The sequence below is a fragment of the Sinocyclocheilus anshuiensis genome, unplaced genomic scaffold (assembly GCF_001515605.1).
Source record: "Sinocyclocheilus anshuiensis isolate Anshui unplaced genomic scaffold, SAMN03320099.WGS_v1.1 scaffold1609, whole genome shotgun sequence".
NCBI lineage: Eukaryota > Metazoa > Chordata > Actinopteri > Cypriniformes > Cyprinidae > Sinocyclocheilus > Sinocyclocheilus anshuiensis.
In genome coordinates, this window is record NW_015540958.1 from 162,608 (window position 1) to 175,454 (window position 12,847).

At 35.9% G+C, this 12,847-nt stretch overlaps 2 protein-coding genes and 1 pseudogene across 3 annotated transcripts in view; 2 read left to right on the plus strand and 1 right to left on the minus strand.

Annotated features, from left to right (window-relative positions):
• LOC107690020 (E3 SUMO-protein ligase CBX4-like) overlaps positions 1-3,184 on the plus strand; it is a 4,499-nt gene extending 1,315 nt beyond the window's left edge. The window contains exons 4-5 of the mRNA XM_016488251.1: positions 940-1,006; positions 1,417-3,184. Of these exons, the coding sequence (XP_016343737.1) occupies positions 940-1,006; positions 1,417-2,667 (1,318 nt within the window). The 3' untranslated portion in view covers positions 2,668-3,184. The remainder of the gene's footprint in view (positions 1-939; positions 1,007-1,416) is intronic.
• A 3,377-nt stretch (positions 3,185-6,561) lies between these two features.
• On the plus strand, positions 6,562-10,142 carry LOC107689994 (chromobox protein homolog 8-like). Of its 2 annotated transcripts, XM_016488217.1 has the most exons (6): positions 6,562-6,717; positions 6,874-6,917; positions 7,325-7,390; positions 7,499-7,565; positions 7,719-8,509; positions 8,709-10,142. In XM_016488217.1, the coding sequence occupies exons 1-5, from the start codon at positions 6,649-6,651 to the stop codon at positions 8,487-8,489; spliced, it is 1,017 nt and encodes a 338-aa protein (XP_016343703.1). In that variant the 5' UTR covers positions 6,562-6,648; the 3' UTR covers positions 8,490-8,509; positions 8,709-10,142. The 2 variants fall into 2 exon arrangements, with proteins under 2 accessions (XP_016343703.1, XP_016343702.1); XM_016488216.1 differs by having other exon boundaries at positions 7,719-10,142.
• Positions 10,143-11,696: 1,554 nt separating this feature from the next.
• Positions 11,697-12,847, minus strand: part of LOC107690021 (aquaporin-8-like) — a 2,252-nt pseudogene continuing 1,101 nt past the window's right edge.

Sequence of the window (12,847 nt, forward strand, 5' to 3'; positions counted from 1 at the left end):
TATATATATATATATATATATATAAACTAATTGCAAATATTAATTTTAATACACTGCCATTCCTCAATTCAGAAGAAAAAAAAACTTAATATTGTCTTAAGTCAAAAAGTTTGAGAACCACTGTTTTGGGCAGCACTGAAAATAACCATGCTTTGGAACAGCTTAGATCAAATAATTTCATACATTCATAGATGAAAATTACATCAGTAGAAGTGCTCTCACAACTGGACATACCCCTCTACACTCAAGTCTATGATCTAATCTGCTTTGTCAATGGTCTTGTGATGTTCACACACCCCTCTCTGAGCCCACTGTTCTGTTCTGAAGATAAAAGTTGAATGAGTATCAAAGCATTCCAGAATCTCTAGAAAAAAATTAAGTTTAGATTATAGCAGTTTTCGCAAGATGTTTCCTGAGTTGCGCTCACTGGTTTCGCTGCACTAGAAGTTTGAGAGTGTCATGTTACCCATTGTGCTCTTGTTTTGTGTTGTAACCTGGTGATCAAAGGGATCCACTGTGGCTTGTGATCTGAATGTTGCACTAATGTTGATAAGTGCACTCTTAAAAATAACAGTTCCAAAATGTCATAGAAGAACCATTCTGGGTTCCCAAAGAACCTTATGTTGAAAATTCTTAAATAACCATTTTTCTTAGTGTAAAAAACATTTGAATAAACTAAAGAACCTTTTTCCACTATAAAGAAGCTTTTGTGCAATGTAAAAGTTCTGTGGATGGTAAAGGTTCTTCATGGAACAGTGCATGCTAATAAAGAACCTTTAATTCTAAGAGCGAATGAGAATGTTGGCTCTGCTACACATGAATGGATTAATGAGCATTTTAACATTGCAGTTTTAGTTCTCAAACCCAACAGTTTTGACAATATCCAATGTGTTGTGTTGAAAATACTGAATTTATAGATATTTTATGCATCATTTTCAGAGAAAGGCAGGAGCAAATGATGGGATATCGCAAAAGGGGACCTAAATCCAAACACCCCCTTGTCCAGGTATCTTGTTATTCCAATTACAGTTTTTATCTTCCATTCAGTACACAAGTTGGCTATATTTTTTGCAAAAGTATTGCTTATTTATGACCTAGGTTATTCCAGTGCACGCTCGGAATAAAACTTCCATTTCATTATGAATCAATAATTGTACGCCAATGGCTCCTTACTGTCTGCGTGCATCTTAATGTACTTGATGATGACTGTTATGGACTGCTGTAGTTGGTTTCAATGTTTTACCTATAAAAAATGCATAAGAATGGCATCTCTATGCTCAAAACATAGGCCCATACTAAAGTCCATTATTACCTTTAGAGTAAAGCTAAATGTGTAAATGTGTAAAATGATTAGCAAATGATGAACTTTAAGTTCTTTTGAGAAGTCAATATATATATATTTTCTCTTTGTTCCAGCTTCCTGCATTTGCTCGTAGATCAAGCATTCTGGGTGGTCTTGAGGACACATCATTGGATGAGGAGAACCAGCCCAAAGCCGAGCCCCTCCAGATCCACCGCTCATGGCCGCAGCACTACCAGCTCAACAGCAAAAAACACCACCAGTACCAGCCCAGCTGCAAGGAGATCTCCGTCGAACAACATGTGAGCGGGAAAAAGAAGCACTTCTACCAGCTGAACAGCAAGAAACATCATCACTACCAGCCGGACCCCAAGATGTACGACACGCCACTCACGGGACCCAAAGAGGTTAAGGTTCAAGACCCTTCCAACAAAGGGTGGAACCTCCCTCCAGCCTTGCAACAGAAGTGGATTCGGAACAAAGACACCGGCTGCCTGAGTAAAGTGAAAGATCTGTCCATCGAGCTCAAGAGCCTGCCGGATAATGCTAACAAAGCAGAGCGGGCACTCAAGACGAGCGCCAAAGAGTTTGCACTTCCTAACGGCATCGGCAGCAAGATGAAAATAATCAAGAACAAAAACAAAAACGGACGAATTGTCATTGTAATGAGCAAATACATGGACAAAGGTGTGCATTCATCTAAAGTAAAAAACAAGGATGTTTCCCAAGTGGAAGCGCAGCACAATGAGGAATCTACACTGAATAATACAGACAATCCGTCTGATGGTGAAACTTCAGCAGGCCGCGAGAATGGCTCTGTTGAGAACACCAGCACATTTTCTTCGTCTAGTGAGTGCATTCACAAGAACTCCATCAAAAAGGCTGAACTTCCAAAAGATACGCCTACAGAGACTGAACAAATAGTGATAGATTTATGCGACCAACCAAACTCGGAGAAAGCTGCCCCAGCCCACACGGACACCGGACTCAATCACCGCAAGAGGAACCTCTCAGAACCCAATGAGGATGTGAGAACCTGTAAGCAGTTCTTAAAACAGTTCAGTGCACCAAACACAGTGCTTTCTTCTCCTCAGAGAGAACCTATAAACCTGCATTACAGAGGCAGTCTCGCCAACAGAGCCTACAGTTATGACTTTAGCGACACCATTCCTGAAGAGCCTATTGATTTAAGCTGTGGTCCAACCAAAACTCTTAAGCAGTTTCCCACAGCGGAGAAGGTTTCAGGAAGCTCAGCGCCAGTGGAGAAAACAAACAGCCATGTTAAGCCATTTGTGGGTAACGTTATCATCACCGATATCACTACGAACTGCTTAACCGTAACCTTTAAGGAATACGTTCAAGGATAAAGACTACAATACATACATACTGTCATTTGTTCATTTGAACCAGCTCAAAGTTGACTCATGTTGGATGCACTGATCATAACCAATCCTGATAACATATGGAGACGTTTAAGCAAACAAACTCTATATATGGTTTGTTTATTTGTTTAGATGCCTGCTGAATGTTTACTAATGCATACAATTGAGATGGTTGATGTTTTGCTGCTGTGGAAATTGAATTTAAAACCCCATAATTGTATAGTGTGTAATATAGTTTATAAAGCTTTTGAATTTTAATGCTACCTGAGGAAACACAGCGGCCTATTGGAGAAAGCACACTGGTTGAATTGAAGAATTCATTGAAGATGAAGTTTAAGTTTAATGCACTTATACTCACACCTTTCGCTGTTCATCTACATCATGGACCACATGTTGAATTTTTCTTCCAATTTTGGGGATTTCAGAATTTTTTAGATTTACATATAATTGAGATCTATAAATTTGGAGTCGCTTGGAAAGGTGTCATCATACATGTATATGAATATACCTTTAAAACTGTGTTTTTTTTCAGATTTTGTTTTGCTGAATTATTTTAATTGATTTCCAGATGCTGTTGGCCTGTGAGGTCTTCCTGTGCAATGCTAGATAAACAACTGGATTGTTTGGTGTTCCCTCTCTGTAAGAAGTTAATTTGCACTTTATCATCTCCTGGATCTCTTGTTAATAAATTCAGTTTAAAATAACTCAATAAAGGCTGGTTAATCTTGCAGAATAATTCTGTAACAGCAGTATGACTGTGGTCAGAGATCATCAGAACATGCAAACTGTTATATATATATATATGCCCGGAAAGTAAATGTAAGATTGATGCTTACAGTGTAATGCTATAGATTTGGATGAATTGGAATCAATTTACAGTCAATGGAATGTACTGTAGGTACGCAATGAGATGTACAGTATGTGATGTACAAATTACACAATAATGCCATTAAGGTTAAGGCCATTTATATGCATTATGTTTTATGCATAGTAAACTTTGAATTGTCAGTTTGAAAATGCTTCTCAAATAAATATTAAACTTGAATAATAAACATGAATATTTTGTTTTATAATGTCATTCATTTTTTTTCCCATTTTGCCTGATTAACTGCATCCAGAGACTTCAGCAGAAAAATATTTTACCAGTTTACAGTTTGCTTATATAGTAGAGGCTCTTATAAATTAGTGAAATGTAGCAATGCTGCCTCCTATGGGTGCAGTACCATGTTCATAAAACGCTTCCATACCTGTGCCTTATATTGACCAGAAAGCCAACCCTCATCATGCTGCCTCCCTGATTAGGCTCCTATATAAAATAAATGGAAAGGTAATGTTTTACTATAGAGTAGTTGCATTAAAAGATGAGTGATCTAAAACACATAGGTCATCTTTCTGGGTGCCAGCTTAATCTGCATCTATGTCAAGAAGATCTTGAATTTAATATACTTTCTTATTATTTAAATGTGATATTAGGTAAAGTGGTAACCATGGATCCATATATTATAACGAGCTGTCCCATTCTGAGATGTGTTGTTATTATAATTCTGCCCCAAATTATGTTCCAATAAGATATAACAATGCATTAGATACATGAGAGAGGAGGTTCATTGTTTTATATTATATTAGATTAGATTAGATTAGATTAGAGGCTATTTGTGACCTGTTTCCATATAAACATGATATGTGGAAAAATAAAATCTGCTCAAGGTAACTAATAAAATCACATGAATAAAGAAATTAAAATTATTTTCCTCCTAACCTCTCTCTTTATTTAATTTAATTGATCAGAAGATAAAAATACCCATAAAATAGGCTACTATTGTTTGCTAACTCAGTGGTTCCCAACCCTGGTCCTTGAGGCACCCCAACACTGCACATTTTGCATGTCTCCTTTCTCTGACACACCAATTTCAGGTCTTGAAGTCTCTACTAATGAGCTGATGACCTGAATCAGGTGTGTTTGATTAAGGAGACATGCAAAACGTGCAGTGTTGGGGTGCCTCCAGGACCAGGGTTGGGAACCACTGTGCTAACTAGATGAAAAAAATCGGGACTAATAACTAACTAATAACCTAGGCTATATTATTTAATATCTTTAATTAACCACAACGCAAGTAGGCATACTTAACGTTCAGTTATTTGTTTATTTGTCGTGTTTATACGATGGAATTTTGTTTTGACTTCAGTGCGACTGTTTTATGAATCTGAATATTTCTATCAATGTTGAAAATAATGTTGGATTATTTGGATAGTACAGAAGGCAAAAATTTAATTTATCATTTATTTTTCGCTTTTTTTTTTTGCCTGCATTTCGGAGATTTCTTGTCACTCTTGTCATTATAACAAATAATAGAAAAAAAAATGTTCGATACAAAACGAGCTTGAGAATTAGTTTTTTTTCTTGGTAGCCTAGTAATAATGGTGAAAATGTATGTTGTGACTGTCGTAATAATAATAATAATAATGGGCTAATAATAATAATAATTATAATAATAGTAATAATAATAATAATGGGCCTAATAATATATGTGATAAGGATTTTTTTTCCGATTAGCCTAATTTAAATCCATCGAATCGGAACAAATAAACCAATAAACCAAAACATGGCGGAAACTGAAAGCGAGATATAATTTCCTTAGCTTGTTCTTATCCGTTGCATCGAATGATTCGGACAAAAATCGAATTAATCTTTCAAATCAAATAAATCAAATAAAAGATTAGTTGCTGTGTATCAGATCGCAGATCATTTCCATTTTAAAGTCGAGGACAACCTAGTATTAAAATTCCACATGTATTTTCATATAGCCTACATTTTTATACAGAAAAAAACATATTGACATTTTTAAACGACTTAGCCTAAAAAGAAAAAACTACACAAGAAAATGTTTTTGTTTTTTTTTTGTCCGAACTAGGCTACTCGGGTTTTTGTTTTAAAATAATTCTCATTATTTATATTTTTTTAGAAAGAAAGAAAGAAAGAAAGAAATAAAGAAAGAAAGAAAGAAAGAAAACGATATATAGGCTAGGCTATATATTATAGGCTATAGGCCCAAGCTAATTTCGGATATGGCTACTGATTTTTAAATAATCTTTAAAATCTTAAAATCGTTTAAGAAAGCTATAAGTGTCTTTTGGTTTAGGCTATTGCAAAATGACCAGGCAGTAACCCGAATATATCGACACTTGACCTAGCCTAACTAGTTTCTTGCCTAAACAGGGAGATTTCGGCAAATATCGATACGCGTAGCCTATAGGCCTATAACTGTGGATTTATTAGTCTATGTATAATGTGGATTTATAAAAGTGGATTTATGACCAGCCCTACAATTGTTATGTATTTATGTATTTTGTTCTGTTTTTTTTTTTTTTGTTCATTTCGTTATTTGTATTTAATGTAAAAGTTTTTTGTTTTTTTCCTCACTTTAATTTGACAGGGATGACATGACTTGAAGGGGAATATGGAGGCACTCAGGCACATATTTGCGTTTCGTGCTGGTCTCCACTGCGTTTAAAATGAAGAATGCGCTTGGGCGTCTGGATTTCAGTCCTATTAAATATAAACAAGCAACAAAACAAATATTTAACACAATGTCTAGCCTACTCGCAACGCATCGCCAACAAAAGAAACACGCCGTATCTAGACGCACTGAAGAGTGCCGTTAAAATTTCCGTAAATATGCGACTAATAGGGGACTTATCAAAAAGTCCTGACCGCAGTTACTCTAGACTAGAATACGAAATAAACATATTTATTTCCAAAACAGCGGTCATAAATGACATTCTGGTTTGGCGCCGTTTGACTCCTCCTCCTCGAACGCAGCTCCACTCACACGCCACCGCCGTCCTGCGCTGCCATGGCAACAGTTTAGAACGTGATGACGTCTCTTCGGATAGAGTATTATGGGCTATCCAGCATTATTGAGGCAGAGAGCTGAGGGAAAAAATAACTGCGAGCTTTAAGTAAACATGGAGCTCTCAGCCGTCGGGGAGCGCGTCTTCGCCGCCGAATCCATCATTAAACGGCGCATAAGGAGAGTAAGTGCTCACCCAGCCTGCTCGTCGGGGCTTCGGCGCTGTTACAGAGGCGTCTGGTTATTTGTTTATGCTCGCTCAAGTGACATTTTATACGCGATAGGTTAGCCTAGCAGCGTTAGCTTGCTAATTTGAGTCTCCCTGTGCTTTTACCCGCAGGGACGGATGGAGTATCTGGTCAAATGGAAAGGCTGGTCTCAGAAGTGAGTGGTAATGACACGTTAACGGCAGTTGTTGCAACGGAAGGAGCGGTGCGGGGCTCCCCGAGCTCGCTGAGTGTTAGCACGGCTGAAGCGGGGACTGTGTAACGGGGCTCATGTGAACGTTAGCTGACAAGGCCAGTGACGGGAGACAGTCAAGATAAAACATTCAAAACGCATTATCAGCTGATTAATACGGTTTATATTGGAAAAAAAGAGTCACTAATACACAGAATATGTATCCGTTTATACATGTATCAATAGATATTATACATGCGCATACAACATCTCTTCAAATAAGTTATAAAAATGCACGCATTAGTAATAAATGTGTAAAAAGAAAACTGTACTTTGAAATGATGTTGGGCGTTATGATTTGCGAATAATTGAACATGCAATTATTGGTGCAGATACAGCACCTGGGAACCAGAGGAGAATATTCTGGATGAGCGTCTTTTCGCTGCATTTGAAGAAAGGTAACCGTTTCTTCGTTATTTCTGTAATCCCGGTAGAGAAATTAAATATTTTGGAAGGTTTAAAAGTAGCTTTTCTTCGTCTTATTTTCTTCATTTTTGTTATTGCAGAGAGCGTGAGAGGGAGATGTATGGGCCAAAAAAGAGGGGACCTAAACCAGAAACATTTTTAATGAAGGTGAAAAAAATATTTCTGTACATACTTGCATGTTTAATGGCTTCTTTTTAATGCATTTATTATTATTTTTAATTCTGTTGCACTTTAATGCATTGGAACCATGGTATCATGTGCTTAAATTGTTCAATTATATTTGACTTTTTTTTTTCATAGGCAAAAGCTAAAGCAAAAGGCAAAAACTATGAGTTCAGACGGGAAATGTCTCGAGACTTACACGTGTCATTCCCAGTAGCCGAACCGGTTGTGACGCCCAGAGCACGTGAGGGACTGCGGACAGTCGTGCCAACGATTTTCCCACCGAGCACCATCAACAGAGGCGAAAGTGTTCGTGTGCGTCCACCGGACCTTGAGAGAGACGCACTGACTCATGGGATACAACGGCCGCTGGATTTTGCCAGCTCACCAAAAAAGCGAGGACCAAAGCCAAAGTTGCGTCCAGGAGGTTCATCCGCTGAAGGTGTTAAAAGAAAGGCAGATGAACCGTTATCTTATCGACCTTCCAAAACCGAGAGATCAGGAGAGACCTCGAACTGTGATGGCATTCATTTAACCCAAAAGTTTCAAGCAGAATCCAGCCACGTTCAGAAGCAAATGGGAAGCAGGTCAAGTGACGTCAAGTTCACACATGGTGGCACCATCTTAAAAGCTGGGCTTGGTGTTTTGGGACATCGACGGAAGGACAGCTCAAGTGGTGCCATAAGCCAATCCAAGATGAAACATCCTTCCAAAAACCATCTATTTCGATCCACCGGTCAAGCCAGAGAGCAACTGTCTCTGAGTTTTGTAGATGAAACCGATCAGTCCTGGTTGCCTTGTTTGAAGAATATGGAGAAAATTATTGTTACTGACGTAACAAGTAACTCTTTGACTGTAACCATAAAAGAGAGTTCAACAGACAAAGGTTTCTTCAAAGAAAACAGATGATCATGTGATTTTTAGTTTATGTATGTATGTATGTGTGTGTGTGTCTATGAAATATTGTAATCAAATTAGAAACAACCTACATTTCTATATCATTTCTAGTCTATAAATGTAAAGTCTTGCAATTATGTACATAATGCCAAAAAAATATATAGTTTATGTTTAGCTTTCATTTCCATTCACATTTTCTATGAAAATTAAGTTTATTTTTCTATTTCCCAGATTTTATGTAACGTACACCCGTTGGTTCCTTCCTTTGGTTGCCTTCTTCAGCTTCATTATGAATGTAGGTATAGATGCTGTTAACCCATTATTAATGTTTCAGCTTAATGCACCTTTTAAGGGACATTTAGTCCCTCTTTTATGAACTTATGGTATTTTTCTGGTTAGATTTTGTATATATTTGAAGGTCCAAACGGTAGTCTGTATTAAAGCACACCCTTTAAAAAGAGTGAAGGGAAATAAGCTACATATATAATTAAACCCGGTGTAGGCCTAAATATATAAGGCACAAGCATTTAGGGTTTAGATTCGTATTTCGTTATTTTTCGTTTTTCTGTTGAACATAATTGTGGATTTAAACATTTCAATATGAAGCTGCTTTATGATCCTTTTCCGGTACAAATCATTTCTAACTTGCAGAATACCTAAGTGATGAAATAAAACGTTTTATTACATTTAAATGATGTCAACCTGTTTAATTAACGGTTTAGTGTAAACAAGAGTTCAGTATTTTTGCAGAGCGAACAATGTGTATCACATCGAAAATAAAAGTGTAATTTAGCTATGTCTGGAGAATTTATTAAAAACCTATTGATCACGCAAACGCGCCATTTGATCATTTGTAAAATCATTTTATTAACGAAATTAATTTTTAAAACCCGAAAGCCCTTTAAATCGGGTTTTTACTACAGACAGTGCTTGTAAACAAAGACTTAAATAAACGGTAAACCGATATATAATATTTTAAACAGCATGTCGGCATATTTTGAAAAGATTTGATAATGACCTGAAAGATTTTACGCTGTTGTAATTACATTCAAAAAACATTTAAAAGTGTTCAAGTTGTTCAATGGAGGGAAACAAGCTGGCCAAATACAATCATTCGTCCTAGCTCAGATATTCACTCCGTTTTAAACTTATTTCTATTATAAAGATAGGCTACACATAAAATTATATAATATTATTGCATACAATTATTCAATTTTATACATTTATTATTAAGAATAATAAGCCACCGCACTGCCATAAGTGTCGTAGCGAACAAGAATTTGTAGTTTCTGTATTTCTATTTTTAAAGATCTCTAAAGAAAGGGTAATTATTTCATACTGGCGCTTAATGTCTGTCAACAAAACCCACTATCAGGCATTCTCAATATTTTTCAGTAATTACAAAAATACAAAGGCTAAAATTGGTTTCACGTGGGGCGTGATTTCAAATCGAAATATAAAATTCTGTAACAAGCGCTTGTTGAGGAAGTTCAGTCCACCAAATGCCACAAGATGTCGCCATGAACTTGATACAACAGATCCGTATTCCTTTTAATAATCCCTTGAATTCCATCTATCACCGATAAACTGATTTTTGCTTCAAATTAAATATTGAGACTGCTCAATGTGTCAACTGTCCCCGTGTTTGTTTTCATTGGTTTCATTTTGGACTATCTGTGTTTTATGTTTTATAATTCAAATGTAAAAATAAACATCTGAAACATTAAGAATTCAACACTTACTGAAATAAATGTGAAATTTCTTCTAATGTTTTGAAATTTTAAATGAACTTTTGTATTTTCTTTGAAAGAAAAGCGCTATATTTGTTTCACCGCGATGAATATCTTTTAGCTTGGCGCATTACAGTCACACGGTTTCATTTTTAGTCCCGACAGTTTAAATGTCCAAATATTTGACACCTATATTATTGAGAATTCGCTATTAAAAAAAGTTAACGTATATTCCCATAATCATAATCTCGGAAGTGTACAATTAAAATTATATGTTGGTTTTACTGAAAAAAAAAAGTTATGTTACTTGCACTTTGCGACCAATATTTGCGCAATGTGCGTCCAGAAAATAGATAGATAGATATAATTCAACATTATTGGCCTATTGTTTAATTCCTTCAAGTTTATATCAAGCTTAACTCCTTTATAAGTTATAACTTTATAGCCCTATATATATATATATATATATATATATATATATATATAAAATGAATTTGAAATTGTTTATTATTAATGTGCATGAGCTAATGATTTCTTATGCATTATTAACATTTTTTTTAGAGTACTTTAATTTGTTTTAAAGTGTTGCCAATAGTCCCCATGTCCACCTCTTTTACTCAGCTGATGACTAACCTCTATAACTAACTAGTGAGTGACAGATATAACAGGGTCATCACCTTTGACATGGTGCTTTTAAAGCTTCCCAAAATGTGTTCATGTATAACCTATGTTAAATCCATCCATGTTAACAAACACATTAAGTTTTTATTAGAAATATGGGCTTGTTTTTATATATGTAGTAGCCTTTTTGAGCTTGCCAAATATGTGGAAAAAGAGTCATTTCACTTGTATTGAAGAGTTTATTCTATTTATTAATTACAATAACATTAGGCATAAACAATGTGCATGAATGAACATAAAATAATAGAAAACTATGAATGTATAAATTAAAGTGTAAATATAGTGTGAATATAATTGATTTCATTAGATTAGAATTACTGCTTTAGACTACATTTTCAATTTTAAAATATAAAATTCAAATTATCAGCTGAACATCCTTTCCCTGTATTTCGGTTGTGGGAAGAAGGGATGCAGCAAAAACCCGGAAGCTCACAATAAATTAAAATGTCTACCTATTAGATTGTGTTTTATTAACGTCTACACCTACGCCAACCCTAAACCTTACAATAATGCAAAAACAGTAATTATTGTTGTACAGTATGAGAAAAATTACCCTATATTGATGTGCGCACGCCCAGTAGTTTTTGTTACATCCCTTCTAGCCTGAACCCTTTCCAGCTTCACATAGCAGGATTTACAAATTACTATCTTAAACTTCTTATTTAAGTGATATAGCTGGCAATGAAATATAAATTATAGGCAAATCGTTTAATATAGTTTAGAACAAGTTCAATTCTTGTGCACTTAAAAGAAGACAGAGAATTAAGAAAATAAAGACTGAAAATCCGTTTGGAAGATGTACTGAATGTTACTTCATCAGCAGACGGGTGGTGTTGTCTCCAAGCAAAATTCTGAAAGGAAAAAATGGCTTAATTAACAGTCAAATTGAGCAATATAATAAACGGCTGATTAATGATGATTTCAGTGCTTCTAATGGAACTCCCAGTGCTTGACTCTATAGTCTCACCTGACTAATGCAGCAGTGATAAGGCCACCAGTAATGGGTCCCACCCAGTAAACCCAGTGGTGAGTCCAGTAGTTGGTCAGCACTGCAGGACCCAGCGCTCTTGCAGGATTCAAGCATGTACCAGACACATCACCGCTGAAACCCACAGAAGATATTCATCTCCAGACCGCACACAGGGAATTATGTGTAACATAATCAATGAACTCACCCCACTAGTATATTAATAATGACTGCAGCCCACCAAAAATGGAACCAAAGGACTTTTGCTCTTGGCGTTAACTGCACCTAGTAAGACCACCATGGTAACTATACACGTCATGGCAATTTCTCCAAATAACGCCTTCATAATAAGGTCATCAGCCTGGAGAACCATAAATGCCACACCTTGAGCTTGTGCATATTTCTCATTTGAGGTCATTCCCTGAAAGCAAGCATGAAAGACATGTCGAATGTTTCAAAACTGCATGTATCTTACTCACGTTGGCCATGACTGCACCAAGTAAACCTCCAGTCAGCTGGGAGAGCAGGTACGGCGCCACCATTTTCAGCTCCATTCCACCACAGAGGAAGACAGCTATGGTGAATGCTGGATTGAAATGTGAACCACTGTGTCAGAAGAAAAACAAAATCATTGCATTATTCATCAATAAGATGCTTTTTATCCAAGGCAACTTCTAGGGTATGCTCAGGACTGGGACAAAACCTTTGGAGAAACCAGACTAGACCAGATCTAGCAAGCCACATCCTGGTGAAACTGCAGGGGTCAGTGGATTAATACTGTATTTATAAGAAGAAAATATAAGAGGTTAACAGTCCTGACTAATCTATATATATACTAGATATATAAGATTATTTTATATTACATGAGAACTTTATCATTAATTGTATTTATTTATTGAAAATCTAATTTAATATAATTAAAAAGCAAAATACAATTTAATAAATATATACATCTAAAAAAATATATAATATATAAAATTAAAATTATATGA